The 27,873-nt window shown below is 52.5% G+C and overlaps 1 protein-coding gene across 1 annotated transcript in view; it reads left to right on the forward strand.

Moving 5' to 3' along the window:
- The first annotated feature begins 12,544 nt into the window (after window positions 1-12,544).
- SH3RF2 (SH3 domain containing ring finger 2) overlaps window positions 12,545-27,873 on the forward strand; it is a 38,575-nt gene continuing 23,246 nt past the window's right edge. The window contains exon 1 of the mRNA XM_086471107.1: window positions 12,545-12,916. Within this exon, the coding sequence (XP_086327233.1) occupies window positions 12,545-12,916 (372 nt within the window). The remainder of the gene's footprint in view (window positions 12,917-27,873) is intronic.

Consider the following 27,873-nt stretch of genomic DNA (forward strand, 5'->3'; position numbering starts at 1 on the left):
CGGGTTTGTCTCCTGCAGCTAGCACAAGTCTTCCTAAAAATACAGTAATCATTTCGTGTTCCACAGTGAAATCATTAAGTTCCATGGTCTAGATCATCACTGCACTGTGTTTTACTTCAGACCCTGTTCCTCTGTAATTTAGTGACTCCTGCCTTTCTAGCATGGGGCCTCTCTTCACCTTCCTCCCCACATCAGGAAACATGAAGCGATCGTTGGAAGTGCGCTGGAGGAGAACAAAGAGAGACAGTCCTTGCCCTAAGGAGCGTAACACGTTGGTTTAGATCTATTGCAACAAAGAAGGATACGTACAAAGAAGGACAGAAAGAAGAGCCGTAGCAAACTGGACTGTAACGCTTTGAAGGCATGTTTCCACCTGCAAGTCTTGCTGAAAAATGTTTGGGTTTTTTTTTTTTTTGTGTGTTTCACTTCCTTAGAGCAAGTAACAACCCTCCTTCTCATGAACGCACAGGGCAGGCAGTGAATCGGGATGGGGAAGAGCATTATGGTTTCAGCTGCAGCAGTGCCCGAACCCTTCAGTCCTGCCCCACGGCTCACATTATTCTGAGCACACACAGTCTCTTAAAGTAAGGTCTGTGGCTGACTGCTGGAGAAGAGAGAGGAAAGGGGCCTGAGCCGCCTTAGGGGCCACAAAGGAGGGCTAGAGGTCATGGATAAGAGGGCAAGTGGGAAAGGAGCAAGGTACAGACTTGAAGCAAGTGTTAAACTTGCTTCAGTGTGGGAGTAGCAAGCAGAAAGTTTCAGATCAGCAGGTCAAGAAGATAATTTTAGCTGATAATTTAAAGGAGTTGGAGCAGGCTCTGCGTGCTGAAGAAGCCAGCAAGTAAAAGCAGGAGATAAAAGAGTCTGTGTGGAGTCACAGACAGAGCTGCTTGCTGCTAACGCTGCGTTTTGGATACATACTAGGAAAAACTCAGCAGCATTTAGACACCTCTTGGATGCATGGAGAAGGGAAGGAGTCATTTGCTAGTTGCGAGACTTAATGGCGGGGAAGATAGTGGCATTGCCGCGGTCAGCGCGGTGGTGCATGCGAGGAACTCTCAGGCATGCCACATTAACCACAACTGGCTATTGGCAAAAGGAGGAAACTTCCCTCTTTTTCCACTGTTCTTCCGGGTTTCCCTGCAGCCAGGGACAACGTGTCCCTCCCGAGGAGCACAGTCAGAGCACCCCCCAGCATGGGCAGGGCTGGCACCAGCCGTCTCTTCTGGGGTGAGTAACTGAACCCCTGAAGCACAGGGGTCTGGCTCCAAGCTCGCCACGGCTGTGTGCTGCTGCGATACTGCATCACCCGCTTCACCAGCTAATTGGGCAGTCAGGAGTATCCTGACGTGTTGGCCCTTGCTGCTTTATCTGAAGGGCTAGTTCCTTGCATGATGAGAAATATTCTAGTTTCCAACCTAAATCTGTTCACAGCCAATTGGTACTCATTTGTGCTTGTGCCAGTCCTGTCCTTTAGTTTAATACCTCTTCTCTGCTCATAGTTTTTACCTCCTGATGTATTTAGAGAGAGCAATCATATTCCCTCTCAGCCTTTAGCCTGCTGGGTTTAGCAAGCCCGTTAGCTAATGGCTCAGGTGATGAGACAAGTCACTGTGAGAGCAGAAAACCAAGAAGAAAAAAATCCCCATATTCCTGATCTCAAAGTAAAGCAGAAAAAAAAAGTGACTTACCTTTTGAACAAGCTTGCTGCCAGCACAGACGTTCATACAGCAGCCACACTCCCTCATGGTGGGGCCAGCTGTGGAGGACCAGGTGTGACAGGATGGGTGACCAGGCTGACAGCACCTGGAGCAGGGAGAGGTGACTTGATCTGCGCATGGGGTGAGATGTTTTACCCACTGATGTAAGGCTGCCTAGGAAGTTATGCTGGTTACAGGAGTCTTGTACCCTATGTAGTGCCACAGCAGATGCCTGATGGAGTGACTGAGACCAGACTCCTTCACCCACCAGCCTGCAGAAGACACCAATAAGGCTGTTGCCTGAATGCAGCCCTTGTTTCTTTATCTGCAGAGAAAGCCTCCCAGTACAGTGTGTGGGATGAGACTGGGGCCTGGAAGGAGCACGTGCTGCATTTGTCCGGTGCACAGTCTCAAAGCTCTCAAGCCAGGGGCCTTCGCTGTTGCTGGCTCCCCTGACTGCACCCGAGTGTCAGACACGCATCTGTACTTGTAGCTGAAGCTGTGAAACGCCAGCCTGCCCCAGCCAGGCTCCCATTCCAGTGAATGGGACTGTGCCAGCAATTTAAAGAAGCTATTTCACCACTCCTCGTTCCATTAAGTGCTACCAGGACACATGTATTTGTATTGAAGAAAATTATAGTAATAGTGAAGTACAGCAGTTCCCCGGAAAGGTGGCAAAAAGGACAGGACCAGTCTTTTTGTGTGTCACAAAAGAATGCTCCCATTCACCATGCCTTAAACCTGTTCCAGAAATAAAGTCCTATGTTCCCATGTAAGAGAAATAACGCAATACACAGCCCGTTGAGCAGGGAGGTTGCCGTCTCTTCAAGTGCTGAACTTCTTTCCAGTGCTGGGGCTGGATCTCCACCTTGATCAGACAAGGTTTGCACTTGAAAGAGTTGCCCAAAACACTCCTTAGACCCAGGTTTTTGCCTCCGGATCAGTTGATACAAGACTCACCATCATGCAGACAGCAGCACAGCACACCAGGCTGCATTGTTTTGTCCCCAGGCAGCAGCAGAGTGTACCAGTTCAGCGTGGCCACCTCTGCACTGGGGAGGGGACGGTGACGCAGTGCAAATACACCGCAGAAGGATGCAGGCAGATGGGGGCATGGAGACGAGGTCTGCAAGACTATAGCCTCATGCCTCTGCTTACCCACAGCATCAGGAGATACTGGCATCCGCAGCTAGAAGTATACCTTAGTAAATAAAAATATTCCACAAATTGCTGCTCTATGTTTCCCTACTCAGCAGCATCAAGAAAGGCTTAGCTGAAACTGTTTTGTGCTGGGGGCCTTACAAACCAGTCTGCACGAGAAAACACAGGCAAAGGTCTGCTTCTAGCTGTCTGCCAGTTATCTCTGCAAGCAGCTCAAAACATTTGTAATCTTATCTGACATTAAACATCACAACTTTTTAAATGACCAATTTTAAAAGTCTGAAGAATTTTCTAAATATGAGGTTCCCCAGCCAGATCTGACTGAACACACAGGTCACATGGGGCTCAGTGCTAGCTATACAGCATTCCTTACTTGAGGGTCTCCAGGGTGGAAGCGACCTCCAGAGGTGTCACATCCAACCTCCTGCCCAAAGCAGTCTGTTCAGTATTCTCTGTTCCTGCAGATATGCATAGCACTGAATTTGTTTACTATCATTAGCAGAAAATAGGCACAAAAGAGCAACACACATGAACTGAAACGGGTGGTACCACTGCAAGCAGCACTGAAACTAATCACCCTAAGAACATGATTTCAAAATGACGGAAAACATTGCGAGATTTGCTCAGCCTTGGACGTGAGTGTAAGGTCTAATGTTCATATCAGGAGGCGCTAAGCTTTGTCTCCATTTGGTGGTGGCAGGCAGTCTGACCTGCACTGAGCATCGCTGAAGTCCACTGCCATCCTCATCCTCTGCCAGGGCTTTACATAAAAACCCTGGAAGCAGCGAGTAGGCAGCTTGTTCCTGCTGTGAAGCACAGGGGGAAGCACTGATCCTGCTGAAATTCCAAGGGGCTGAAGCAGGGGTTTCCCTCGCAGCCAGAGCACACCCCTGGCTCCCACAGCCAAGGGACCTGTGCTGCTCCCACTCCCCTCTGGGCTGGGGGTGCTCAGTGCCAGCCTGCTCCCCCAAAGGCATCCATCCGCTTGCTAACGACCACCGATGGGCAATCGGATGCTTATCCTGCGCCACCAGCCCTCGGTGAGCACCCCCCACCATGGGGTTTAAGCATCTCATCCTGCATCCAAACTTCTTGTTACAAAGAGGGCTGAAATCTTTCGTCAATACACCCCATGTAGGCTAAGGGGTTGGGACACAGCAGGAATGAAGCCATTGGTATTAAGGTAAAAACAAGCAGACCCGTAGCAGCTAAAGAAAGCCTGGCTTCATAAGGATTTAGCTCATGGCTGGATTCTCTGATGTCTGTTAAGATGCAAACAGCCTCTCTTTTGTGGAGCACACTTAACACCTCCTGTGAACATCTAACTAGATCTGAAATAAGGTGTGAAGTCATATTGCATCACCTCCCTTCACTAAGGGGCTAACAGGGTTTCCTTCTTTTGTGCTCTGCCTCTTGTTTTCACAAAAGTCACAGGATATTTAAAATTCTGGGTGCTTTTACTCTCCACTGAACGGGATTCACAAGTGGTGAGGGAGCATAGAGACACAGAGCTACACGTACACACCTTCACATACACTGCAAGTCCGTAAGACTGCGTTTTTCTAAGAAACCAAGCTGAGAAGGTCTCCTTTTGCTGGCTGCTGTCTCATCTCACACACAAGGCAGGGCCCGCTGTGCATTCCTGGAGGCTGAGGTCAGTGGGAGTGGAGGACGCCCAGCACCTCCAGGAGCGGCGTGCAGGCTCCTTGATGAAAGCCAGCTTACCTAGCACCCACCTTAGCCCTAGAGACTCTTACATGGGCAGGTAAGAGTCCTAAGTAAGCATAAAAATCTTGAAGTCACAAAGAAACAAAAACCAGGAAAAAGCGCTTCAAAGAGGGAAATTCCCAAGGGCTGAGTTTTACCTGCGGAGGCAAACCTCCCTGGGCTCCTCCCGAGAGCAGCAGCACGGCCTGGAACTGGAGTGCAGAGAACACATGTGCACTGGGCAGCGAACAGGGAGCAAGGACGGGCACGGCGTGAGGGCGGCGCTACCCAGCGAGCACCTCCAGAAACACGGGGGTCCCAGCGACCAACAGGAGCCAGGAAGGGCAACGGACAGTTCGTGGGTAAACACCACCCCTGGTCAGAGGCAGGCGCATCAGGAACGCTGGTCTGTGCCATGGCTGAGCCACAGCTCCCAGATGCCTGCAGACACAGAAACTGGTCTGCCGGCCTGGAGTGACTCTGCCACAAAGACTCGTCTGCCAGCCTGGAGTGACTCTGCCACAAAGACTCCGGCCCCCCGTGCCATTCTGCTACGTGCCTCTTCTGGATCCTGCTCTCCAGACCTCCCTCCACGAGCAGCACTGCTCTGCAAGCAGGAGCTGTTGGAGAAGCAAACACAAGCTGCGTCCTCAAAGGCATCGCCATGTCCTCAGAGCAGTGGCAAAGAGCTGAACCAATTCAGCTGCTCCATAAAGCAGAGGTACATTCACAGCAGCCAGTTAATTGCTCACCCCTCCATGCTTCCCCCTCCTCCACCACAACTGTCCCTCCACACCCAGAGCAGAGCTCTCCGAGCAGCAGTATTTATAACCTGGTCGGCTTTGCTGACTGAGCTGCGGGCCCTGCTCTGGGCTGCAGCACTCACTGTTGGCCAGAACACCTGGGAACACTAAAAGGTGATGCATCGTTGCAAGCACTGTTGTTATTTGCATCTGTGCTTAATTAGGTAACAGAAACCTGGTATTTTCTGTGGTCGGACCATGCAAAGAGCAGCTGAGAAGTGCTCAAAGCAGCTTTCAAAGGCCTGCAAGGTGCTGCTCAGGTCTGTCGCTACTTGGAAACCCTTATTCTTGTTTTACGAAATGAAAATTGCATCCCTGGAGATTCAGCCCTTATCAGGCAAATCCCAGTGGAGCAGGATTTAGTGCCTGGTGATCTGTGGTTCTTCACTGCGCTGAAGGGAAGAAAGGATGAAGGTACCAGGCAGCAGAGAGAGACAAAGCCGCGGCAGGAATGCCAGCCCGGCCCGGCTTTGGTGCTGGGGCACCCGGGGCACTGCCTGCTGGAGTGGCTGTGGTCTCACACGCAGCCTAAGGTCCAAACTGGGGTTACTGGAGCAGGGGCTGCCCAGTGCCCTTCCCTCCCCAGAAGGAAGCTCCCGCACCAGGCCGTGCAGCAGCCCGCCGAATGGCTCTGGTCTCCTCCTGCTGAAGCCCCGTCACCCATGCAGGCGGCATTCAGGGTGCCTGTTCTGGGGAGGTCTGGCAGCGTCACCCCGTCGCCGGCCAGTGGCACCCACTTGGGACCCGGTGCCTGAGCTCAGACCTCGCAGGTGCTAACTCAGAGATGCCAAAGTCTGTTCTGGGTCTGGCCCAAAATCTCACAATCCTTGGTTGGTGAGGTGCCGCCGCAGCCCTCGGTGCAGAGACCAGGCGGCAGAAGGAGGAGGAGGAGGAGGAGGTGGTCTGGGTGACCTCCCTGGGCGCAGAGAGGACAGTGTCCATCCACTCGCTGCTGCTTGGCCCGACTCCACCGCCAGCTACTTCTAATGACACTTCAACAAACATATAACAATCTGTCTGAAGGAAAATCGGTGAATAAATTTCATTTAAAAATACTTCTCTATTTCTGGATAGGCACCACTCTGCTCCAGCTACTTCAGAATCGGCTGAAGCCTTCACGTGACCCAACAGCAAGACTGCACAAGGCTGTTATGGGCAAAATACAACATTCAGCTCTCCGTAAGATTAATAAACAGCTCTCTCAACCACTCTTCTTATATAAGTGTAGATGGCTTCTCAGTGTTTGGCTTTTAGCCACCTCAGAAAAGGGGAAAGATTTAATATCCATCTGCCAGCAGGTTCATCCCTGCTGTGTGCCCCTCCAGAGGTTGAGGAGAGGGGTGTTGGGAGCAGGGAAGTGGTGGCCACTGGCTGCCTACCCAACAGGGATGTAGCGGAGGGGACCAGGCATTGGTTTCAGAGATGGAAAATTTTAGGGAGGCTTTTGCTCTGCTGGCTGCTGGTCCCTGTGCTGTGCACATCCCTGCAGATTCGCGCTGGCCTAATTATGTCTTCAAGCAGACGCAGTGTATTTACTAAATGTGCAGGCTTCTCCAAATTAGCATCAGGCCGTGTGTACAAAACCCACCGCTGCAGCTGCGCGCAGCCGCCTGCCGCGGCCGATGGCATCTGTCCCCGGGGAGCTGGGCGGCAGAGCCAGTGACCCTGTGCCATCGGGGGGGGGGGCACCACACCCCCTCCTGGCCCTCGGGTCCGGAGGCACAGGCAGGTCCTGCCATTCGCCCCCCCCTCCCCTTCAGCAGCAACACTGGGCGTTGTGTTTGTGGGTGGGTAGGAGGACAAGCTGTTAGCTCCAGATCTATAATTTGTAGCAGCTTGTAAGTGGCACCCCCTCTCCCTGCCCTCCAGGAGCTAAAAACAGCCTGAAAGATCCCTCTTCCCTGGAGGAAGAGGCGTGTGGCATCCACTCGCGAGATGCAGAGTAGCAGAGGCTTTTAATAACCCCCCCAGGAAGCACTGCCGTGTCCGTGCCCTCTCCTAGCGCACACACTCCCCATCTGCAGCAGTGCTGCAGCATTGGTTTAACCACAGCCCCGTGCCCCTGCGGCGCTCGTGTTGGGCACAGGGTCCCTGGCTCCCATGGGATTGGCCTCCCGGGCGCTGGTTGCGTGGTGGGATGAAGGACAGGCCAAGGAGGATGGTCCAGAGCACACAAAGCGAAGGGTAACAGAGAGAAGCTCGTCACTTGCTCACGCTATTCCCCATTGTTATTTCGAGCGGAGAGCCCAGAGGGATCCAGAAATGAGAACCACCCCACCACCGCTGCCAAAGGGGACTCCTCGGAGCCCGTCGCAAGGCCAGCGCGGGATGTCGGTCCTGCAGGAGAGCCATCTCGCGTGGGCTGCGCACGGGCAGCCAGCGCGAAGGAGGACATGACGTCCTGGAGGTGCGATGCTCCCGCTGGAGTGACCCCGGAAAGAGTGGAGACACTGACGCTCTGACGTCTCCGTGGTTTCAGCCAGAAGCCTGGAGGTCACAGAGCTCCATGAGTTGTCCTTCTGGTGGGCCAAAGAAAACCTGTTTGGTTTGGCAGAGCAGACGCTTAAAAATGACCTTGGCTGTACGGACCAACTGTTTTCTTCACAACAGCAGGGTTTTCACGAGCTGTTTTCCCGTGTTTTATTGCCCTTCAGTAGAGAAACTGTACGACACGTGTGAAACAAGTGGAGTTTCCTGTTTCTTGTAGCAATGCCTTGTCTTCTGGCCAGGCAGCCATAGGAAGAGCGAGGCAATCGGTTTTCACATTGTGAGGGTGCGTCCCAGTACGTCAGGCCACGAGGCAGAGCTGGTCACAGAGGTTGTTTGATGTAGGCACCCTCCCCTACTCTGCCACTGATCGCTTTTATGACCTTGAAGAGTCACCCCACCTCTGTTTTTCCCCATCTTTAAAGAGGAGTAATTATATCCAACTTCAGGGAGATCTTTGTGATCTATAGGTACGAAATGCAAAGGTTGTTTATATGCTAGTGTCTCATAACCACCAGAACTGGCAACCGCCAACAATGTCAAAATATGTGAAATTCAAGGCTGGTAAAAGGCAATACTTTTTTCACCAGTGTCTTTACGTGTTGTAAACTCACAGCCATGAGCTGGTGGTTAAAGCGGGAGGAGCTGCACGCACTCAGGTAAACACAGAAATCTGCCCGATTTTCTCTCTCCCAGAGAAACCAAGTGGAAAAATGTTTGGAGTGAGGTGGTGGGAGAGACTGAGGCTCTCACACGGCACGTTCCGTGGCAGCCTGGAGAAAACAAACCTCACGCCTCTCGACATAGCACATCTTACCAAGCCCCAGGAGTTGGCAGCAAGAAACGCCGCCGTAAAGCCCCCATGCTCTCAGGAGTGACAGCATTCACTTCTGATGGTGCGTTGTGTGCTGTACCAGCAAGCCTTCTCCTTGGAGGAAGGAGCACATGGACGAGTCCCTGCGAGGCTGGGCACCCTCAGCCTGTCCCCGGCGTTGGTGTTGTCCTGGTGGACAGAAGAACTCACTTGACAGCACAGCTCCTGCGGGACAATGGGGCCAACGTGTATTTGCTGTTCGGCTTGGGATCCATTTGAGCTCTTTTCTGAGTCGACTTTAGAGATGGGGGCAGCCGAAGGACGCAGCTCCCTGGGGAGACACATGCGCGCAGCCGCTCAGCGCTGAAGCGAGGACGGGCTCATCGGAGCAGAACAACTATTTCCGCTCTCACTGTTGTTTCCCAGCTTCCAGCTTCCTGATAAACCACTCTGATCAAAAGACTCTCGCAATGTGTATTTCAGCAGTTTCACCCCTTCGGCACGAGGCATCGCTCCGCTGGTGAGCCGAGGAGGGCTCCTGCAGATGAGTAGCGGGACCAGGGTGGCAGCAGGCGACGTGTGGCCATGCCCAGGCAGGAGCCCTCTGCAGCGCCAGCGCTGCCTGCTGCCCAAGGAGCAGTGGCCTCCACAGCAGGCACCCCCGCTGCAGCCAGCCTGGAGTTAATTACAACTTTGGCATCAAACAGAGTCTTTTTAAATGAAAGGGAAGGACTAGCAGCTTTCTAGCTCTGCCAATTACGAGACATGTTGGAAGGGAGAGGCAGTGGCAGATCATAAAGTTCGATGGGATGGTCTCAGTGTTAAGAGGAGAGCCAGGAAAGCCTCACACCCTGATCCCAAATCGGACATTGATATGCTGTGTTGCCTTGTCTCCTGGTTTTCTCCATGTAAATTGGGGGTGATGCTTAGCCCGAGGGGCGTTCCACAGGTGAATTAGCATTTGAAAAGTGCTTTGAAGATTTAAAGTGTTATATAAATGCCAAGAGTAGCATCATCAGCTTTGGTATTGCAGCAGAACCCAGGGACTACAATCAAGGTCAGAGTCTCGCTGTGCCAGGCTATTTGGAAACTCCTGGATGGAAAAAGCACCTGTCCCTGCCTCGGCGATCTGCAGCCTGCGTGCCCCATTCCCGGCTGGAATCGCTGTCAGCTTCAGGCAGAAGGGTTGCCCAGAGCTTTAGCACCTGGCGCCTTTCTCAGAAGACAACGGGCACGGCATGCTTCCCGCAGGCACGAGTTCCATGGAAGGGGGGCAAGACTCAGCCCCTCCTGGAGCCCAGAGGGAAACTGCTGCCTTGGACCAGCCGCCCTGCAGGCACGGTGTTCTCTGGACCACCGGCTCCCCCCAGATACCCCTGGACCCCTTGAGTGCGTTCAGCAAAACTGGATCCCCCATCCTGGGCTTTCCTGAGGTGCCCCACAGGGCAACCGGGCGCTTGGGCAGCAGCTGATGATTCCCTTGGGAATTCACCAGGAATTCACCGTGCAAAATGCTCGCACTTCTCCCCGGCAGAGTGTCAGTCTCACCCGGTTTTTTGATAGTACTACTGAAGACTGGCCTTAAAGTTTAGGAAAAACTGCAGAAGTAGTCACAAAACAGATTTGATCGGAGATAAGTATTAACTGGCGGGCACAAAACCAGCCGGTCAGCTTCATTTCCACCGCTTGCCCACTGCAAGACACTTCATAATTCTGTTTCCTTTCTAATCAGAAGAAAATACAACGTGAGTGTTAATCACAGAGCACAAATAGGGAAGAATATGTAAAAAAGACAAACAACCTTCAAACCCTTTGTTTTCAATATACTTTATGTCACGCAGCACATTCAAAAACACCGGCAGATGAGATGATGTTATTTGCAACATCATTCATTTAAAAGTGTGCACTCAGCCAGCCAAGCTCAAATCAACATATGACAGGCTACAAAGAAATACCAAAGCAAAAGGAAACTTGAGATGAAACAGAGTGAGGTCATTGGTTTCTTGCACTATCCTGAAGATGTTTGTCAACATTTTAATTTAGCCAAATGTCCACCATTTTAAAAAAAAAAAAAAAAAAGAGTAAAAAACTTTGTTTTGACAAAATCATGATCTGAGGGGGAGAACTTTTGAAAAAACACATTAACCATTTCCCCTCTGTACTTCTGAAGAAGTCCTCCTGAGAAAAGGGAAGGGACATGCGTGCAGTCTGATGGCATTATCTGCAAGAGGACCAAGTAGAAATCGTTTCAGCAGATTTACGGTCTTCTACAACATCTGTACTGCTTGTAGGTTGTAAACACATGACTGAGATGCGGCAGGGGTTTTAAGGAAAAATATCTTGGATCTTTGCTACTTCTACTGCTCTCGTTAGGCAACACATCGGTATGTGTGAGCAAGGCAGACCTTGAGATGGGAATTCAGCCGATAACGTGAATGCAAATTGCAGATACCATGAAATGCCCCCTGGCCTTCCAGTGCCACGTCCAGTGCCTCACTGGGGTGAGAAGGTGCCCATGTCAAACCCCACGCTGCTGCTGTTGGGCTTGGGTCTCATCACGGCACAGGCACGCTTCCCACAGGGAGCAGTGGTGGGTGCTGGTGGCCATCTCACCCCAGCCCAGAACCCATCGCCCCACCAGCCTGGGAGCGGGAACAGCCGGGAGCTGCTGGAGCCTGTGGTGACGGCGCTGAAGGTCGCACGGGGAGTCAGCCCCGGCCCCGCTAAGGAACACGCGCTTCTCGTTTTTTTGTTCCCATGGAGCGGCTGCCATTGAGCTGAGCATCCGCAGGAACGAGCGGCTGGAGCGGCTGCTCCCCGGGTTGAGCGCTGGGTGCGGAAAACTGAGGCCGGGTCGGGCCTGGCACCCACTGCCTGCCCCAGCAGCCACTGCACCAGCTCCCCGCATGAAGGCTCCTCCGGCCCCTCCGGCCCATGGCGGGCGCGGGGCGTCCCGGCTGCGCTGCGGGGCCGCGCAGCTGCCACAAGCCCAGACTCGAATCCCGCCATGGTGTGCGCCTCAGCCTCAGCCAGCGTGCAGCGCCAGGGGAGCTGAACAGGTTGAGTGACTTCAGGCTGTGGGAGGAATAATCGTCTTGGGTTGCTTCAGAGAGCTGAGGCAGCCACACCGGGCAAGGATGGCACTGCGGAGCGCCTCGCGTCTCTGCCAGGTACCTCCAGAGACTGTTTGTGTTTGGAGGACTTTTTTATAGAGCTGCTGTCAAAACGGGGAGAGAGTGAGCGTAATTGGGACTGATCTGAAAAACGAGGCGGCATGTAGGTGTGCGAGGGATGTGCGCAGCGAGCGGCTGCTTTCAGGCAGAGCCAAGTGTAAACAGGTCCGGTCTGATGTTTATCAGGGACTCTCACCTTCTGAGCTGGTAAATTTTTTACCGTGGTGTCGGTTATGATCCGCAGATGGGGGAGCATTAAAGACGACTCTGCGTACGGCCGAGCAGGGCTGAGCATGCCTGCCCTGGAGCCAGCTCGCCCCGTCCCAGCTGCGGGTCTGTCTGTCCCGCGAGCAGGACCTGGGGCTCCTGCTGCTGGCATCAGCCCAAGCGCCGTCCCCGTCCCCTCGCCCCTACTGAGTCACAAGTGACTCACTCCAAACTTGGATGCGAGCGCAAAGTATACATTTGCAAATTGGCTGGTGAGGCACTGCTTTGCAATGTAGGTGGGATGTATTACATACTCCAGCAGTCAAGTTCTGCTCTTTTCTCCCTCCTCCCTCTCCCTCCGTGCAGGATGGCTGTCTGAGCCCAGGATCGTGGTGCGATTCCCGCGGGCGCAGGAAGGCGTCTCAGCCCGCTCCAGTGGATGTGGCATGCGGATGGCTCTGGCTCCAATTGTGACGGAGCTCTGCGCTGAAGATGGATGATTTAGCTCTCCTTGACCTGTTGGAGTGCCCTGTGTGCTTTGAAAAGCTCGATGCCACAGCGAAGGTGCTGCCGTGCCAGCACACTTTCTGCAAGCCCTGTCTGCAGAGGATCCTGAAATCCCAGAAGGAGCTCAGGTGCCCCGAGTGCAGGACCCTCGTCCTCTGCAGCATCGAGCAGCTGCCCTCCAACCTGCTCCTCATTCGCCTCCTGGATGGAGTCAGGTGTGGACAAAACGTTACCAAGTTTGGCTCAATCCAGAGGTCGGGGGTCCTGTCCTCCCCTGCCTCCATCAGGAGAGTCCCCAGGGGGCTGCAACTCCATCAGCACCGGCTGGCGACAAATCCCAGGATCCACATGGAAGGGGTAAGGAGGGTCCACGTTCTTTACTCTGTCTGTGAGCATAGAAAGCTTTCCTCTTGTGTGCCAAGAGCTGTGAAACTTTCCTGTTAGCAGTACTGCAGAATTGTTTGAAGTAAGAGAGATCGTTTTGTTTGCAAATCTGGCTGCTGTTTCCTTGTGGTATTTGACTATTTCGAGTTCATCACAACAGCAATTGCATTGACTCTCAGGCTGAGAACAAAACAGCTTGCCCTTCTCCTTACAAAAACTTCACAGCAGCTGGTTTCTCCAGGAGTTTTCAGGTGCTTCCTGACTTTTGGGGCGCATTTCAGGCTCTTTTGACTTTCAGGTGATATACTGATTTTTGATGGATAGCAATTAAATCAGTGATTTCTGTAACTGTTAGAGGTGGAGAAAGGTATTTCCGATCGCTGCACCTCAGTTTCCCCAGCCATTGAAAAGGAAGGAGAGCGCCTCAGGGTGCTTATGTCCCTGGCAACATACTTGGAGGTTCACTAATGAAAAATATTAAACTCGATTTACTAACTTTATCTAGGGATGGTTTACTAGCCTAATTTTAGAATTCTAAGTTGTTTCTGTCATTTTGTTTAACAGTACAAAAGCTTTTCTTAAATAATGAGGACATGATATTAGACCTGTTAAAGGAGCTTGGCTCAGACTGAATTTGGGTAGAGACTGACTTGTGGCTTCACCTTTCCTGCATTATGTTCCTGGATTTCCATTTCTCCCACCTGAACTATTCTTGTGTACAATGTCTACAAACCTTTTCATAACATTCAAAATCTTGGCTCAGTCGGCTGTTAAATCTCAGAGCATTTTTCAGAACTGCAGAGCTGTAAGCTTCCAGGCAGACACAGGGCAGGTTTTCTCCCCTGCGTGCTGTAGAGGTGCATATGTGTGGGTACTGCCGTGGAGCTGCAGAGGACCCCCGTGTCCTGTGGGTACAAGCTGGTGTGCATATCGCAGGGAATCTTTGTGGCATCGATAAGTCGTCTTGGATGGATCGCACATCAAAACCAGACATCTCTCAGGAGCTCCTCTCTCAGGTTTTCCCACTAGGAAGTGTGGCAGTGTGGCCCTGCAACTGGGTCCCTTTCCTGGGCGCCGTGCCTGGCCCGGCAGCTTACCAGGAGGCAGACAGGCAGGCAGGCCCGCGCCTGGAGGCAATGCCTGGGCTGGGTGGGCAATGTGAGAAACCCTGCTGAAAATGAGCAGCTTTGTAGTTTCTCCAACTGGACTCCTCTAGCCCCACAAAAAACCACAAATACGCTCGTCTGTTCTCCTTCTCTCCCACCCGTTTCACATTTCTAGTTCTCAGGACAGGCAGAAACTTGCTGTTGCTACTCTATCATGGCCACGTCCGTCAGTTTGCGGGTCCCAAAAGCATTTTAAGACCAAGCCCCTGGGAATCAGCGGAGCCAGGGAGCGCTGGGCGAGAGGGCTGTGGCTGCGGACCGGCTCCCCACAGCGCTGCGGTAGCCCTCTGGCTTCCTGCGCCTCTTGACAAAGGGACAGAAAAATGCGTTACACTGAAATGCTCTTAGACTTAATTAGTTAATTGTTACAAAACACTTTGGGATCCTCAGCTGCAAGGTGAAGAATGCAACGTGTCAGTCGCATTTTGGGCTTGGTGGTTTTAGTTACACGCAGACAGGACCACACGTCACTTTAGGTGCTGTGGTGGGACATTGGTGCGTGCGGACCCTCCCCGGCCCTGGCACCCGGCAATAGCAGCGCTTCACCCGGCCGTAGCCAGGACTCGTTTGGAAGTGCCTGTGCGGGGCAGAGACGAGGCAGCAATAAGGGTCACTTATTGTCTCCCCACAGCACGGAGCACTCAAGTTTCAGGGTCTCCATCTGAAGTCACAGGGTGAGCAGAGGCCTCCCACGGTTGGAGCCGCAGAGCAGATGCTTTTTGTCAGGAAGCACAGTGAGAACAGCTGCCGTGCAACCTGCTCCGCCACAGTTAGTCCCACCGCAGTTGGGTACTCTCAAATGCAGTCTTCATTTGCAACTGCAGTGGAAGGTCGTGTGCTCTCCGAAGAAAGACCGCCCCAATCTGCATTGTCTGCTAATTACCACTGATCCTGTGCACCACTTCATGCTACAAAGCAAATAAAATTGACGTGCACCATGCTGCACTGCAGCCAGGTGCGCCATCAAAAGCAGGATACAGGACAGGTTTTGTTTTACCAAAGAAGCTGTTCTATAAATAAACTTCCTTTACTCCATGGAGCGGAGAAAATCACAAGTTTGATCAAAGTTTCTCTTCTCAGCCGAGGTGTTTCCTTGCCAGCTTTTTGCTCTTCGTCCTCATGAGCATCCATGAAGACAATAAAGTAAAATAAATCCGCTCACCACCAAGCAAGCCAAGAACTCATATATTCCAAGAGGGAGACATGGGCAGGCCCCAGCAGAGCTGCTGAATTAGCAGTAAGACGTTACACAGTTTTCAGTCAGGAATTTCACAGAGCCAGTCCTTAAAAACCAGGGAATATTCTCGTTACAGCCTACCCCAAACTATTTCTTATTTGCTAGCGTTAAATCACTCTTGACTCCACTTCCTACGTGCTGACTCAAGGTGGGCACATTCCGGGTTTGTGCCCATGGACACCTAAGTGTGTATCCAGACCCAGGCTGTGCCTCTGCAGGGAGCGGAGAGGCCCCAAGCAGCGGCCGTGGGAGCAGCCGCTCGGGCAGTGCTGCACTGAGGCCGTGGCACTGCCCAGTAGCTGCTCCCGAGACGTCTGGCCAGGTTTTAAGATCTTTAACATCTATGCAGAGAGGACAAGACTTTGGATTTTCAGGATCTCCACATAATAAACTGTCTGGAATTTAAGAATAAAAGGATTTGCTAGGAGGTGAATGCGTAAATAATCCACGCTGAAGCCTTTGAACTCTTAGGAGCCGCCCCTGGCATGTGCCAGATGTGGTTACATCTTGTGCTGAAGCATCCCTCTTATCTGGCTTCAGCCCCAACGTAAGCTAAACACGGCTTTGCTGCTGGTGAGAGAACAGAAAGATCATGTGTGCTGAGGTACACACAAAACTCCCGTAATTCTCTGATGAGCAGCAGACCTAAGCTATGCCCTACACACAGCAGAAATCCACTGATTTAGAAGGCCACTAAACAGTTACTTGGATGATGAACTTTGTCATGCAACAAATACAGGACGGTGAGCCAGAGGAGAAAAATTCCGAGTATGACAGCTTGCCTTTGGAAAGCACAGACCACACAAATTTGACTGTGACTTCGGCTACTTTCTCTTCACATGAACTGAGTGCTGTAACACCCCCCTCCAGCATTTCATGGGAGATAGACAGATAACACCTCTATTGGGATAAAAATACACTGCACTCCAACGTCGCCACCTTCACACGGACGTCTATATATAGTGCCTCTGTCTTGGTATTTTCTTCTCCTCCAGAAACATTTCCAACTCCACGCTGGGTTTGACAGACGGGGCTTGGATTGCTGGATCTTTTTGAAACCTTACTCAAAGGAACCTTCATGTTGGCACCCAGTGGAGGCGAACACGTTTTCTGACCCGCTCACTGTGCAAGCCACCCTCCCCACCCCCCAAAGAACCCCCAACAGTTCCTGTGCAGTCGCAGTAATGACCTCAGAACACACATCATATCACCTTGGGCTGGACAAGCACTGACCAGCCGTTACAAACCTGGGGTCTCTGCACAGGCGCATCGGCTCTGCCAGAGGAGGTGGCAATGGCTCCTCTTCTGCCAGAGAGGGCGAGCATCCTCTCACCCAGCAGCTGCTGTGGGTGATGGCTGCTTTTGCCACAGGGTCCATCAGCTGGAAACCGCTGCTGTATTTGGCTAAAAATTCTATGTGGCCTCATGACCTTCTGGGACAAGGGGCTTGCCCCAATTCTCCTCCACAGCCACAGCCCATCAGGGCTTCTCTCATTTAAAAAATGCTGAGTGTGGCCTGAGGAGTTGTTCCCGCAGTGCTGGCTTGCACCTTGTACAGGATACCCTCGTATGCCTTTTTGCTCCTTTGCATGTAGTTTTAGCACTTGTATTTACCGCAGAAGAGTGAGTGAAGTCACCTCAATATCAGTTGCCTGACAGTACGCACCCCAAAAGACGTATGTGGGACCACGAGTTCAAGAGCGCAGAAGCAGGAAGCTTTGCAGTAGCTGTAGACGTTGCTGCAGGCGTGAGGCAGAGTTGGTGCTACCCCAGCAGGAGCCGGAGCCACGCATTCCTCTCTGTTGGGGAGGGGCATAAGGCAGATCCACAGCCTCGGAGTTAGGGGATGAGGGTTATGTCGGGTTCCCTACGGAAAGGTTAAAACGAAGATACCGTTTTGATGGGATGAAGGACAAAACACCCAGTTGCACTGGAAATGCGAGGTGGTGGCAGTGGTGTACTCAGGTCAGGACAGGATGGCGCGATGGGCGCTTTGCAGAGGGCTGGGGTGGGTGCTTACGTTCGAATCCGTTTCGGTCGCTGGCAAACTCTCCTCTGCGCTTCAACAGGAGAGCAAGGCTCCTTGCTAGGGAACCCAGCGAAGGGCAACGGGCATGGCAATTCCTGGCTGACCCCGTTGTTGGTAAGTGATACTTACCGGTCTGTTGCCGCAGAGGGGCTCCCAGATGTCTCCCAGCAGGCCGCACCGGTGCTGGCTCCTGTCGCCGGCCACTTGCCCAAAGCACCCCTGCAAACCGTGATGCCGAGCACCGGCAGCTCTGGCGCTGCTCGAGACAGGGCACAGGGCCGCTCCCGGGTGATACCGCGGGGTGGGGGAAAGCCAAAGGACCTCCATGGCCAGCACCAGGAGCCAGTTTCCCTGGTTTTACAAAATTAGGTACCGAGCTGCAAACACATAAAAGTGTTTTAATTTGTTACCAAGGCAATGAGTCAGGCTCAGATGGCAAGTCAGGAATAGAACAGCAGCGTGCGTGTTCACCTGCTGACTGCTGTGGCCAGCAAGGAGGCTGAAAGTCTGAAAGTCCTCCTCACAGTTTTCCCACTGGTGGCTGGCCACCGTCCCCAGGTCCACGAAGTTGGTCATTGGCCCGAGTTTGTAATTTTCCCCTCCAGAGGGAAGGGAGAGGAGGAGGCACGTTCATGTGCAGCTCTGCTGGTGTGCCAGGGCTGGATCTACAAGGTGTCCTGAGAGAGGTGAGGCTGGACCTTGGCAGGGAGAAGACCCGTTCACTGCTGCCATCTAAACCTTGTCTTGCTCTCCCTTCCTTCACCGTGGGAAGACTGCAGTGCTTGCACTGAAACTCTGGACTTTGTTCCGCTCTTGTTAGTTCTCAAGTATTCAAACTCTGTTTAGCATCAGGACCCCACTGTACAAGGCACTGGGCAAATGAATAAAGAACCATCACCTTTTTTTTTTTGAGAACACCCTTTCTCTAGGAGCTTGTACGTGAATATTTGAGCTTACTCTGATTTGGGGAACCTCCATTTTGTTTCAATGCCAGGACAGACACAGTTTAAGATGCTGTTTTTAAGGGATAGATGTGTGCTTTGCAATCTGACGCCTTTCAGAGGGTTTCCTTTGGGCCATGAACAACTGATGGGCCCAGAATTCCTCCCTGGCTTTGCAGGGAGGGAAGAACCAGCCTCACCTGTTGGGAAGCCATGTCAGCCTGCATTGGCCTGCACCTTGCGTAACTGGGCTGCGGAGTTGGTCGGTCTCCCCTAGGAAATGGAAATAAAGGGGAGAGCAGCTCCTTTGTCCAGCCCCAGGTCTGGGCAGGATGAGGACGCCCAAGGCCAGGCAGGCGGTGTCCTCCCCCATCTTGGCAAGGCCCAGCTGGTGGCCATCACTTCATGACAGTCATTAATTTACCATCAAAATGGCTGCTAAGCGGAGGTGGCAGGCTAATGGAGAGATGTACCGTTGTTAATTAAGCACTTCCCTGAAATTATGTGAAAACCAAACCCCGGGTGGTTGGGCAATCAGAAGGCGCAGGGCCCTGGCAGCTTTCAATGGTGGCAGGGACGCAGCACAGACACCCGCCTTCTGCAGGCCTGCTGCCCGCGGGGGTGGCCAGCGCCGTCCCTCAACCCCCTCCTTGCCACCAGCGCCATCCCTCAACCCCCACTCTGCCACCAGCGCTGTCGCAGCCTGTGCCCGTCCCCCATGCCCGGGGGGTGGTGGCCCTGCTGCCCACCCAGGCCTGGCAGCGCTGGGCGATGGCGGTGTCAGCACACTCCCTGTCCCAGCACAGGGAGGGCACTAAATCGGCAGGGAGGGGGCTCAGGAGCCACAGGAGGAGGGAGCAGGACTCAGGTTTCCTCCCTGCACGGTAAACAGCCACTTCTGAGAACTGTGGTGCTGAGGCAGAGCATCATGACCGGGCATGCCGAGGGCTGACACAGTTTGTTTTCCGTGCGGCTTAAAACCATGACACACAACCTAACCACTGCCCGAGACTGCTGACTGCAGCAGAGACAAAAACATCTGATAGCCGCAACCTGGAGTGGAAGAGCCGTGAAAAGGTTTCGTGCAGACACCGCAGCTCGAACGTGCTGGTCCCCAGTCCCCGGCGTCACCCTGCTGTGCCTGGCCAGCCGCTGCCAGCCTCCCCTCTCACAGGACAGCTTTCCAGGCCCATCCCTGCTCTGCCTGTGCCCACACGGCTCTGCCTGCGCCGAGGAGCAGGCGCCTACGAAGCGCAGCCATGCTCAGCTCCAGCCCCTGCCTTGCGTGCGCCGTGGCACTCCTCCCGCCCGCCTAAATCTCGCTGGTGGCTTCACGCAGGGAAAGCAAGGCCTGATCCAGCGCGGTTCTCTGAGCAACGGGGCCACTACCGACACGCAGCCGGGTGCTCCCCTCGGGACCAGGCGCCTGCGGTGGTGCCTCAGCCATCGCTGGTGCTGCACCCGCTCAGCCCCTCCATGGTAGGAGCTGCTCTGTTTTCGTTAATCATTTTCCCCCTTTTCCATCTCACCTCTGCAGTACAAAGCCAGAATTACAACAGGCAAAGTTCAGAAGTGACGTAAGCCTCCCTGCCTGGGCGTACCAAAGGGCATTAGTTAGCAGCCGGTGTAAGCGCTCCCGTTCACCGCTGCCATTGCCCCTCTGGCAGCCACGGACGCACAAACACAGCAGCACAGAAAGGAGACCCAGCAGTCTCAGTGACAGGCTGCGACACCTGCTTCTGCAGGTTCCTTCGGTTGCTTTTCATCTCTTCTCTCTGTAAATCACACCCACTTACACCTGTAACTTAAGACGATGTTTTCCATACCCGGCTAAATCTGTACAATTTACAACAACAGCTCCCCCCGTGAAGGCCTGCTGGCTCACGGTGCCGCTTTAGCCACGACCAGGCCTTCCATCCCTGTGAACCCAACAGGGAATTGGGCAGATCTGGTGAGCTCCAGTGCTGACCTGTGCAGGGGGGGAACTCACTTGCTTCTCCTTGGTGCACACAGCCCACTTGTGCTTGGAAGATGGGAGGTAGCAGTCCTCCTTGGGGAGAAATAATGCAGAAACACCCAACTGTCTGAATCCTCAGAATATAATTATATGAAGAGATTGAATTGACAAGTTCACTTTTGATGGCTTTGTTCTCTGTGACAAGGCTGAAGTTATCTCCTCTGCCGAAAAGCAGAAAAACAGAATTGTAATGGCAATTAATTTACATTCAAATAGCTCTTTTCATCCAACTGGATCCTAAAGAGCCCTGAAACCACCCTAGCTGAGCACACAAAGGAGATGATGTGGGGCTCATTCATCCCATCGAAATGCAGGCAGTCAGCGGCAGGATGCTGAAGGCGGCTTGCAGAAAGTCAGTAATCAAAATGGACAGCAGTTGTTATTGATTATCTCTGTGAAAAGCCAGCGTGTCCTTTGGCATCCGTAATATGTAGATAATAACCAGCTCTCCAGTCACGGTGTGTAAATCACTGCTCATTAGGAGCATGGCCTGGCTCCTTTCAGATCTGTCCTGGAGTCGCTGTCAGCCTCCCGGTGAGCCATTCACACTCCCCCTGGTGCTATGCCCACAGGTAAAGCAGGGACAGTACTGCCACTGTCGCCCCACTCTTCATCTGCACCGTCTCCTCAGATCACCCGCCCTCCAGCGCAGGAATCGCTGCTGTGCTTGTACAGTGCCCGGCACAGCAGTGGCCTCTGGCTACACGTATCATCCCCGAGAGAGGCCGTCTCGCTGGCCATCTGCACTCACCACTCTCCCCACCTGCATGGTGGGGTCAGGACACAAGTTTTCCGTTTCCTACAGAAATTGGGTACTCTGGATACTTCCATGTGTGCTGTGGAACAGCCTGTCCCTGCGCTGTAGGGGTCCCTGCACTGAAGATGCAGGCATCTCTGTGCAGAGATGGATGGGTCACCCTGGGCCACAGTCAAGAGCCAAGATACGCTGACATTTCTTCAGCCATCCTGGTACACCTCTAGTGCTCACTTGTCGACCTTGGGCAATGAAACATGCCCTCACCCATTGCATGCCACCTCTTCACACCGTGCAGTTCTCTAAAGAAAAGGAGACGGGATTGGTAGGAAGAGCTTCCTCCATCCCTTGGTATTGACCCTTTTTTTCATAGAATCACAGAATAGTCTGGGTTGGAAGGGACCTTAAAGATCATCTGGTTCTAACCCCCCTGCCATGGGCATGGACACCTCCCATTGGATCAGGTTGCTCAAAGCCCCATCCAGCCTGGCCTTGAACCTTCTTTGCTCCTCAGTGGCAGCTTTCTGTGTGGGAGGTTCTTTCAAGCACCTCAGTATAGTTTAATATATAGGCTGGACTCCTGCTACCCAGGTGTAGGGCCAGCACGATGGAGTTGAGGGGCTCACAGGATCCAATTCAACACAGTTTCCTGAAGAACAAGTCCTGATGAACCCTGGCCCCAGCACCCCTGGCGCTGTCCCGTGCAACAGAGTCGTGTGCCAGTCCCCTCCAGCCAACACCAGTCCTGCTCCAAACAGCTCCAAAATATAAAGCAATCAAAAAACACTTGCAAACTGAACCTACAGTACCTCATGGGAGAAAAAACAAACTGGAAGACATCCAGGACTGGATTTCTTTTCTTCCTGGCACTATCCTAGAAATAAATTGTTCTTCTCATGGAGGCTGTTAGGTGTTACAGAAATCATGTATCTATAGGAATATAACTGCCTCTGCACAGCACGGAGATTTGGCTCTTCTGCATAAATAACACAGTGCCGGGGGTAGGAGGGGAAGGCAGAGCTCGCGCAGAGCACGGGGCTGCGCCGCCTCCCACGTGGGCCCTGTGGACCGTGCACCAAGAGTGACCGCACCTCCCCTCCGCAGCATCTCCGTCCCCTCTGACTTTCCAGGGGACACCGCTGAGGCTGGCCTGGCTTGGCGCAGCTCATTTGCAGCGTCCCGGGTTTGTTTCTGGTCAGCCAGCTCCTTCCAGGGTGGGCCAGCCCCGGCCGTGCCGCGGCAGCTGCAGCTCGGGGGGCCGGGGCTCCCCAGACGTCCCGCGCCTGAGCCGGTTCTCCTGCGCGAGGGGAGCGACGGCCTCTCTGCACGTGGGGCAACACCCATGAAACCCAGATCAGGATCAGGCCCTCGGTATTTACTGTAAAGACATCGGCCAGTGGGGGAGGAGAGCACATGCCTGCGGTGGCTGGCTGCCTTCGAGGGACGAGGCGCAGCGAAGAGCAACTCCAGGGCATTCCCTGTGCCGAGTTATGAAAATCAGAGCTGGGAAACCACCTGGGTGCAGGTCCAAACCCGTCTGAGGCCATTCCTGGTCCATCTGCCAGCAGCCTCCTCAGCCCCATGGCTCTGCCTCCACCTCCAGAGTCAGCAGGGTGCCCGCTCAGGTTTTGGGGGGCCAGGTCCAATGCTGCTGTTGGGCAGCAGTGCAGGAACGGGGATGCCTGCAGCAGGCAGCGCTCCTGGGGCTGGCTCCTGCCGAAACAGCTCCCGCTGCCCGCCCTTTGGCATGCAGTAAATCAGAGGAAGCACCCCTGGACATCAGCAGCAGTAAGTTATTCCAAGAATTAATTTATCACTCATCCCCTGTGTTCATCTACACGGTCGTGGAGGTTGGTGAAGTCAGAGCACCTGGGAAACAGGAGGATCCCATCTGATGTGTCAGCTGTGTCTCGCTGAAGCCGTTGGCAGTGAGCCTTGCTTGGGAACGGGTGAAGGAGTAAACGAATCCCAGGTGCAGGGACATTTATGGCCTCATCCTCACAGTCACCCCCAGGTATGACAGGTCTGCTCGTGCAGAGATGGTGTCACCACGGGGCATGCTGCTGCTCGGGGTGGTTTCAAATGGGACAAGGTTTACAGGTGTTCACAGCCTCTGTCAGAAATCTCTCCTCTCCGCTGTGCTCCCTGGCTTCGCTGTCATCTTTCCTGATAACTTTTAATGTCTCGCCCTGGTGACCCCCACCCCAGCCGGCCTCACATGCTGCTTTTTTTTTTTCTCTTTTTTGTTGTTTGATACCAGTGCTATGAGTGTGTGGTCTTACAGTAATTCACTGCCAATGAGGAAGTTATAACTAGCTCATTTAAGATAATTATAGTGTGCATTTCTCCCAGCTATGAAGAGCTGCTTTGAATCGCTTCCTCACACACACATACATATTTTTAATTTGCTGCTTTGTGTTGTGTGGAGGGAGGCTCAGATGTATTGGATGGCTGCCCTAGCACAGCTGATGCCAAATGCCAAAAATAGTAAAAAGAAAAAAAATCTGTTCTCCCTTATCAGCCTCAAATCCACTGAGAATGGGGCCAAGGCATTGAGGTGCATCTGCCACGACCAGCCCTGTTGGCGGAGTGGCGAAGGAGAGAACAGTCTCTTACCTAGAGACCGCGCACCGGGTCGCACTGAGGCAAGAGGGAGTTTCTGGTTCCACACCCCGGAGTTTTCCTGCTGCATTTTCTCACCTGGGCTCTATCAGCAGCTCTGCAGGTGGCCCCACGTCCAGGGGGCACTGTGGGTCACTACCCGCTTGGAGAGCCTGAAACTACTCCTGGGGGGCACAGTAAATAGCAGGGTCGTGCCTCACTCGGGCATGACAGAGAAGAAAACAGAGGGGAAAAGTCAGAAAAAATGAGGCAGTGTTGAAAAAACGTTACAACCACCCAGAAAACAGAGAGAAGTAAAGGCTTCTGTGGGAGAGGCAAGGCTCCCCGCGTCCGTCAAAGGCGCTGCAGGCAGATGAAAAGCGTTTCCTCAGCACAAGTTTGGGTTCACGAGCACCGACTGCCCTGGGCCCCAGGGTCTGGGCAAAATAGCCCGTCGGTCCCTGTCTGCTTGACAGCCTGAGAACTATCAGCGGGCAATTTGGTTTGCTGTGGCACTCCTTCCTCCCCACTGAGTGGAGAGGCTTTCACACAGGAGAACATGAAAGGCTCTCCTCTCTCTGTTATTTATTTAATTTAGCATTACTGCTGTAGCTGCAGTGTTGGGTGGCATCATGGGGAAAAAAGCCTTTTCCGTTCACCCGTGATGTTTCTTCTTTGTAGTCGCTGCCCCTCTGTAGCAGCAAATAGTCTACACAAATTTTCAACAACCTTTAGCTGAGATTTTCACATAGCTTCTCACAGTGTTTTCCCAACTGAATTTAAACACAGACGCTGAACCCTGCAGCTAGGGAGCATGCCAGTATTTGGCTGAACATTTTGCTGCCACTACCACCCCACTAAAATAAAATGCTGCCTTGGATTATCAAAAAGCAACTGGACACGCTAACGGGAGGAAAACCCATCCAAACAAACCAGGTCCCTCCTCACCCGGCACCCGGGACCACGTCCTTGCCTGGGAAAGCCTCTCCCTCTGCCCGCAGCCCAGAGCCAGCTACCTCCAGGCACACCTCGTTGTTATCGCCAGGTTTAATTAGCAGCCCAGTTTCTGCCATTGCAATTAACCTACTTTAAATAAAGCGAAGCAGGTGCCTTGCAGAGGATCTTACGCATCCCAGAGTGGACAGAAACCAGCCAAAGCCCAAGAAAGAAATCAGATTTGCGACGTGGCCGCAGCCACCTCTGTTCTCACCCCAGGAGGAACGATAAGCAACGCGATCAGCTGCCCGCAGAGGGTTTCTGCTGCCCTCCCTGCCTCAGCTGGTGCTTTGCTCTGGGTGCTTTAGTGGCTTTTCTTTGTCTTCCCTACATCTTATGAACACATTAAAAAGCACTGACCCTGATGTACGTCTCTCTGAAAACTTCAGCTCAAAGATTTATTTTGTGGAAGGCCTGTGAAGCGGGAAAGCCCCTGTACAGTAAAAACCACAGTGATTGCTCCCTGTGGGTAGATAAAGGTTTGGTCTATGTCCTAAATAAAGTTGGGAAGTCACTGGGATATTTTTGGCTCAGTATCTGAACAGACAAACAAAATTTTTAAAAAAGCAACAAGGACAGACTTTGGAAAAAAACTGACTTGGGCCTTAAAATGTTACTTGAATTGAATTATTTTTTCTGATGAAGTGAAGATCTTGAAAAACAATTTCAAGTTCATTTCAGCTGGTTCCAAAACAAATTGCTTTGTATTGCTATGGCTTTTTTAAATCCCTCTTTGTTTAAATTACATTGATTTTTGCTACTAACAAAGTATTAAAATATTGGAAAAAATATTTTGGCAGTTACAAAGAACATATGATTTTGAAAATGTCAGTCATCAAGTGCTGGAACAGCCCAGCGTGATTCCCATTTTTCCTTTTTATACAACCACAAACGCGCATCCAGTCCAACATCTCTTCCTAACACAACCCGTCCCCTTGAAGCATTTAATCCTGAGGAGGTTTTAGTTGAGGCTCGTGGAAAACAAGGACCGCTCCCCTTGCCCTCGTCCCTTCCCGGGGCAGGCGGGAGCCATGGGGGTCCTGTGCTGACCCCCAGCCTGGAAGTAGGAGGAAAGGGTTAAAGAGGAGGTGAAGAAATGAAGGTTGTGAGCAGGGTTAGAGGAAGAAACAGCCCATCCATCCAAGCGCGGAGGGGTGAATTTCATCCAGCCCTAATGTCACGAACACCCCATCCTACCTAGTTTCCACTTATTTATTCCAGCCTGCCCTCCTGCCTCATCCGTTTTCTTGCTGAAGAAAGAATATTCCAGACTGTCAGCACCCCACTGCTTGTTCACTTTTCCCAGCTAGTAACAGGCATGCATTTCATTTGAGTTTCTCTTATTTTTAATATATTTCCATAACTCATTCTCGATGCCTTTTATGTTTCCCTTTATTTTGCTCTACAACCATTCTCTCATCGTCCCCGTACGTTTGTGCTCCCCCTTCACAAGCCCTGGTTTTGCAGTTTGCATGAATCCTGTTTGTTTTCTGGTCGCTCCTGGGGCAATCCAAGGTCTCATTCTGTGCTCCTGGTCCTCGTTTAACACAAGAGAGTCTGTCACAGAGTCTTTCTGAAGAACTGGCCCTCCTGTAATCCTCTGTTCCCACAATCTGGTTTTCTGTGCGAGAAATCGCGTCCGTCCAGGCACGCCTTTGCAGCGAGGGTTTCTGTGGGCTGGCACTGGCATGGTCCCTGTTTCCCATACGAGCTCCGGGAGCTGGTGGAGAGTGAAGCCGACCTGAGTCTCACTTTCAGCATTTTCTTTTTTTTCCAGCAATGTACTTTCAGTGTCACTAAGCCAAGTGCATGTGTTTTCTATTAGCACAAATTAAGAGACAAAATGAGTTAATTAGAACTAAACATTAAACTAATTGTGTCTTGGTTCAAATGCTTTGAAGTAAACACAGTACGTAAAACTTTTCTCTTCTTGGTTCCGTTTTCCTACCAAGCATCAGTGTTTGGGAGTGCTGGAAGACATTCTGTTCCCAAAACCTAAATCATTTCCATGGAAAATTTGATCTTTCCACACTTCAGGAAACTAATGTGGAGTTTCTCTCTCCCACCTTCCTGACCTCCCAAAAGTGGCTGATGGAGCGTGAACCCTGCAGAAATCCTGCCCAAGCCCTGGGTGCTGATGCGGATGGATCTGGGGAAATGGGTTTATCTCCTTCCATGGGAAAAGGCAGGAAAAGCCTGAATGGGTCAGTGGTACAGAAGTGCCGCCTCCCATGAGGTCAGCAGGGGGTTGGTGACTATGGCTTGGAAAAACTGCAGTGCAGGGTCCTGCTCACAAGGCCACAGAGCTTGGGAGCCAACAGACAAAAATCTACATTTTGTCCATGGGAGGTGCAGAGCCAGCGGCCCTGACCCCCGCTGCCCCACCAGCGCGCTTCCCTGCGCAGCCGGGCTCCCGTGCGATGGGACCCTGCTCCCCGTGGTGGTCCATGTGTCTCAGCCGGCTGACCAGAGCTGAAGACGTGCTGGGTTCAAAGCACTTGGCGGTGGATGAAGCTCCTCTGCCAGCCGCAAAGGCTTTCCCTGCAGTCCTCACACATGATGGTACAAACCCTAAAAGGTGGAGAAGGAAAATCTAGATCTGCAGAAGGTGCTGAAAAGCCTCCTGTCCCTTGCTGTCCTGGGCACTGGCACCTCTGCTTAAAACTGATCAAGGCTCTAGACCTGGGGACAGTCCTGGCTTCCCCTTTTCTCAGCAGCTGTGCTAACAGCTAAGAGGCTAGCAGTAGAGCTCAGCATTTGGGGGTTTTCCCCTTAAAATTTAGGGCTTCATTGTGTCTGGGAAACATCACGGCGGGTGAGGACAGGCAGCCCTACAGCAGGGCACAGGCTGCCATGCTGCAGAGGTGCAGAGCTGTGGCTGCCTCCATTGGAGGTGCCCAGGAGTCCCTCATTGGGGTTTCATCTCATCTACCAGCACAGGAGGGGCAGGCAGGATCCTTAAACTACTTTCTCATCCCAAAATCAAAGATGCCTCTCTTGGTCCGAGGAATCCTTTGAAGGAGGCACTGCCATGTCTTGGAAAGCAGACAGAAACCAGAAAATGGATCTGTTCCTTATTTCCAGATCCCTACCAAAGTGCAGTGAAGAAACAGCAGAACAGTTAATCAAAAGGGATCAAAGAAAATGAACCACAATGCAAGATACTATTGAAGCCGAGAATCTGGTACA

The sequence above is a fragment of the Leptosomus discolor genome, chromosome 10 (assembly GCF_034619465.1).
Source record: "Leptosomus discolor isolate bLepDis1 chromosome 10, bLepDis1.hap2, whole genome shotgun sequence".
Classification (NCBI taxonomy): domain Eukaryota; kingdom Metazoa; phylum Chordata; class Aves; order Leptosomiformes; family Leptosomidae; genus Leptosomus; species Leptosomus discolor.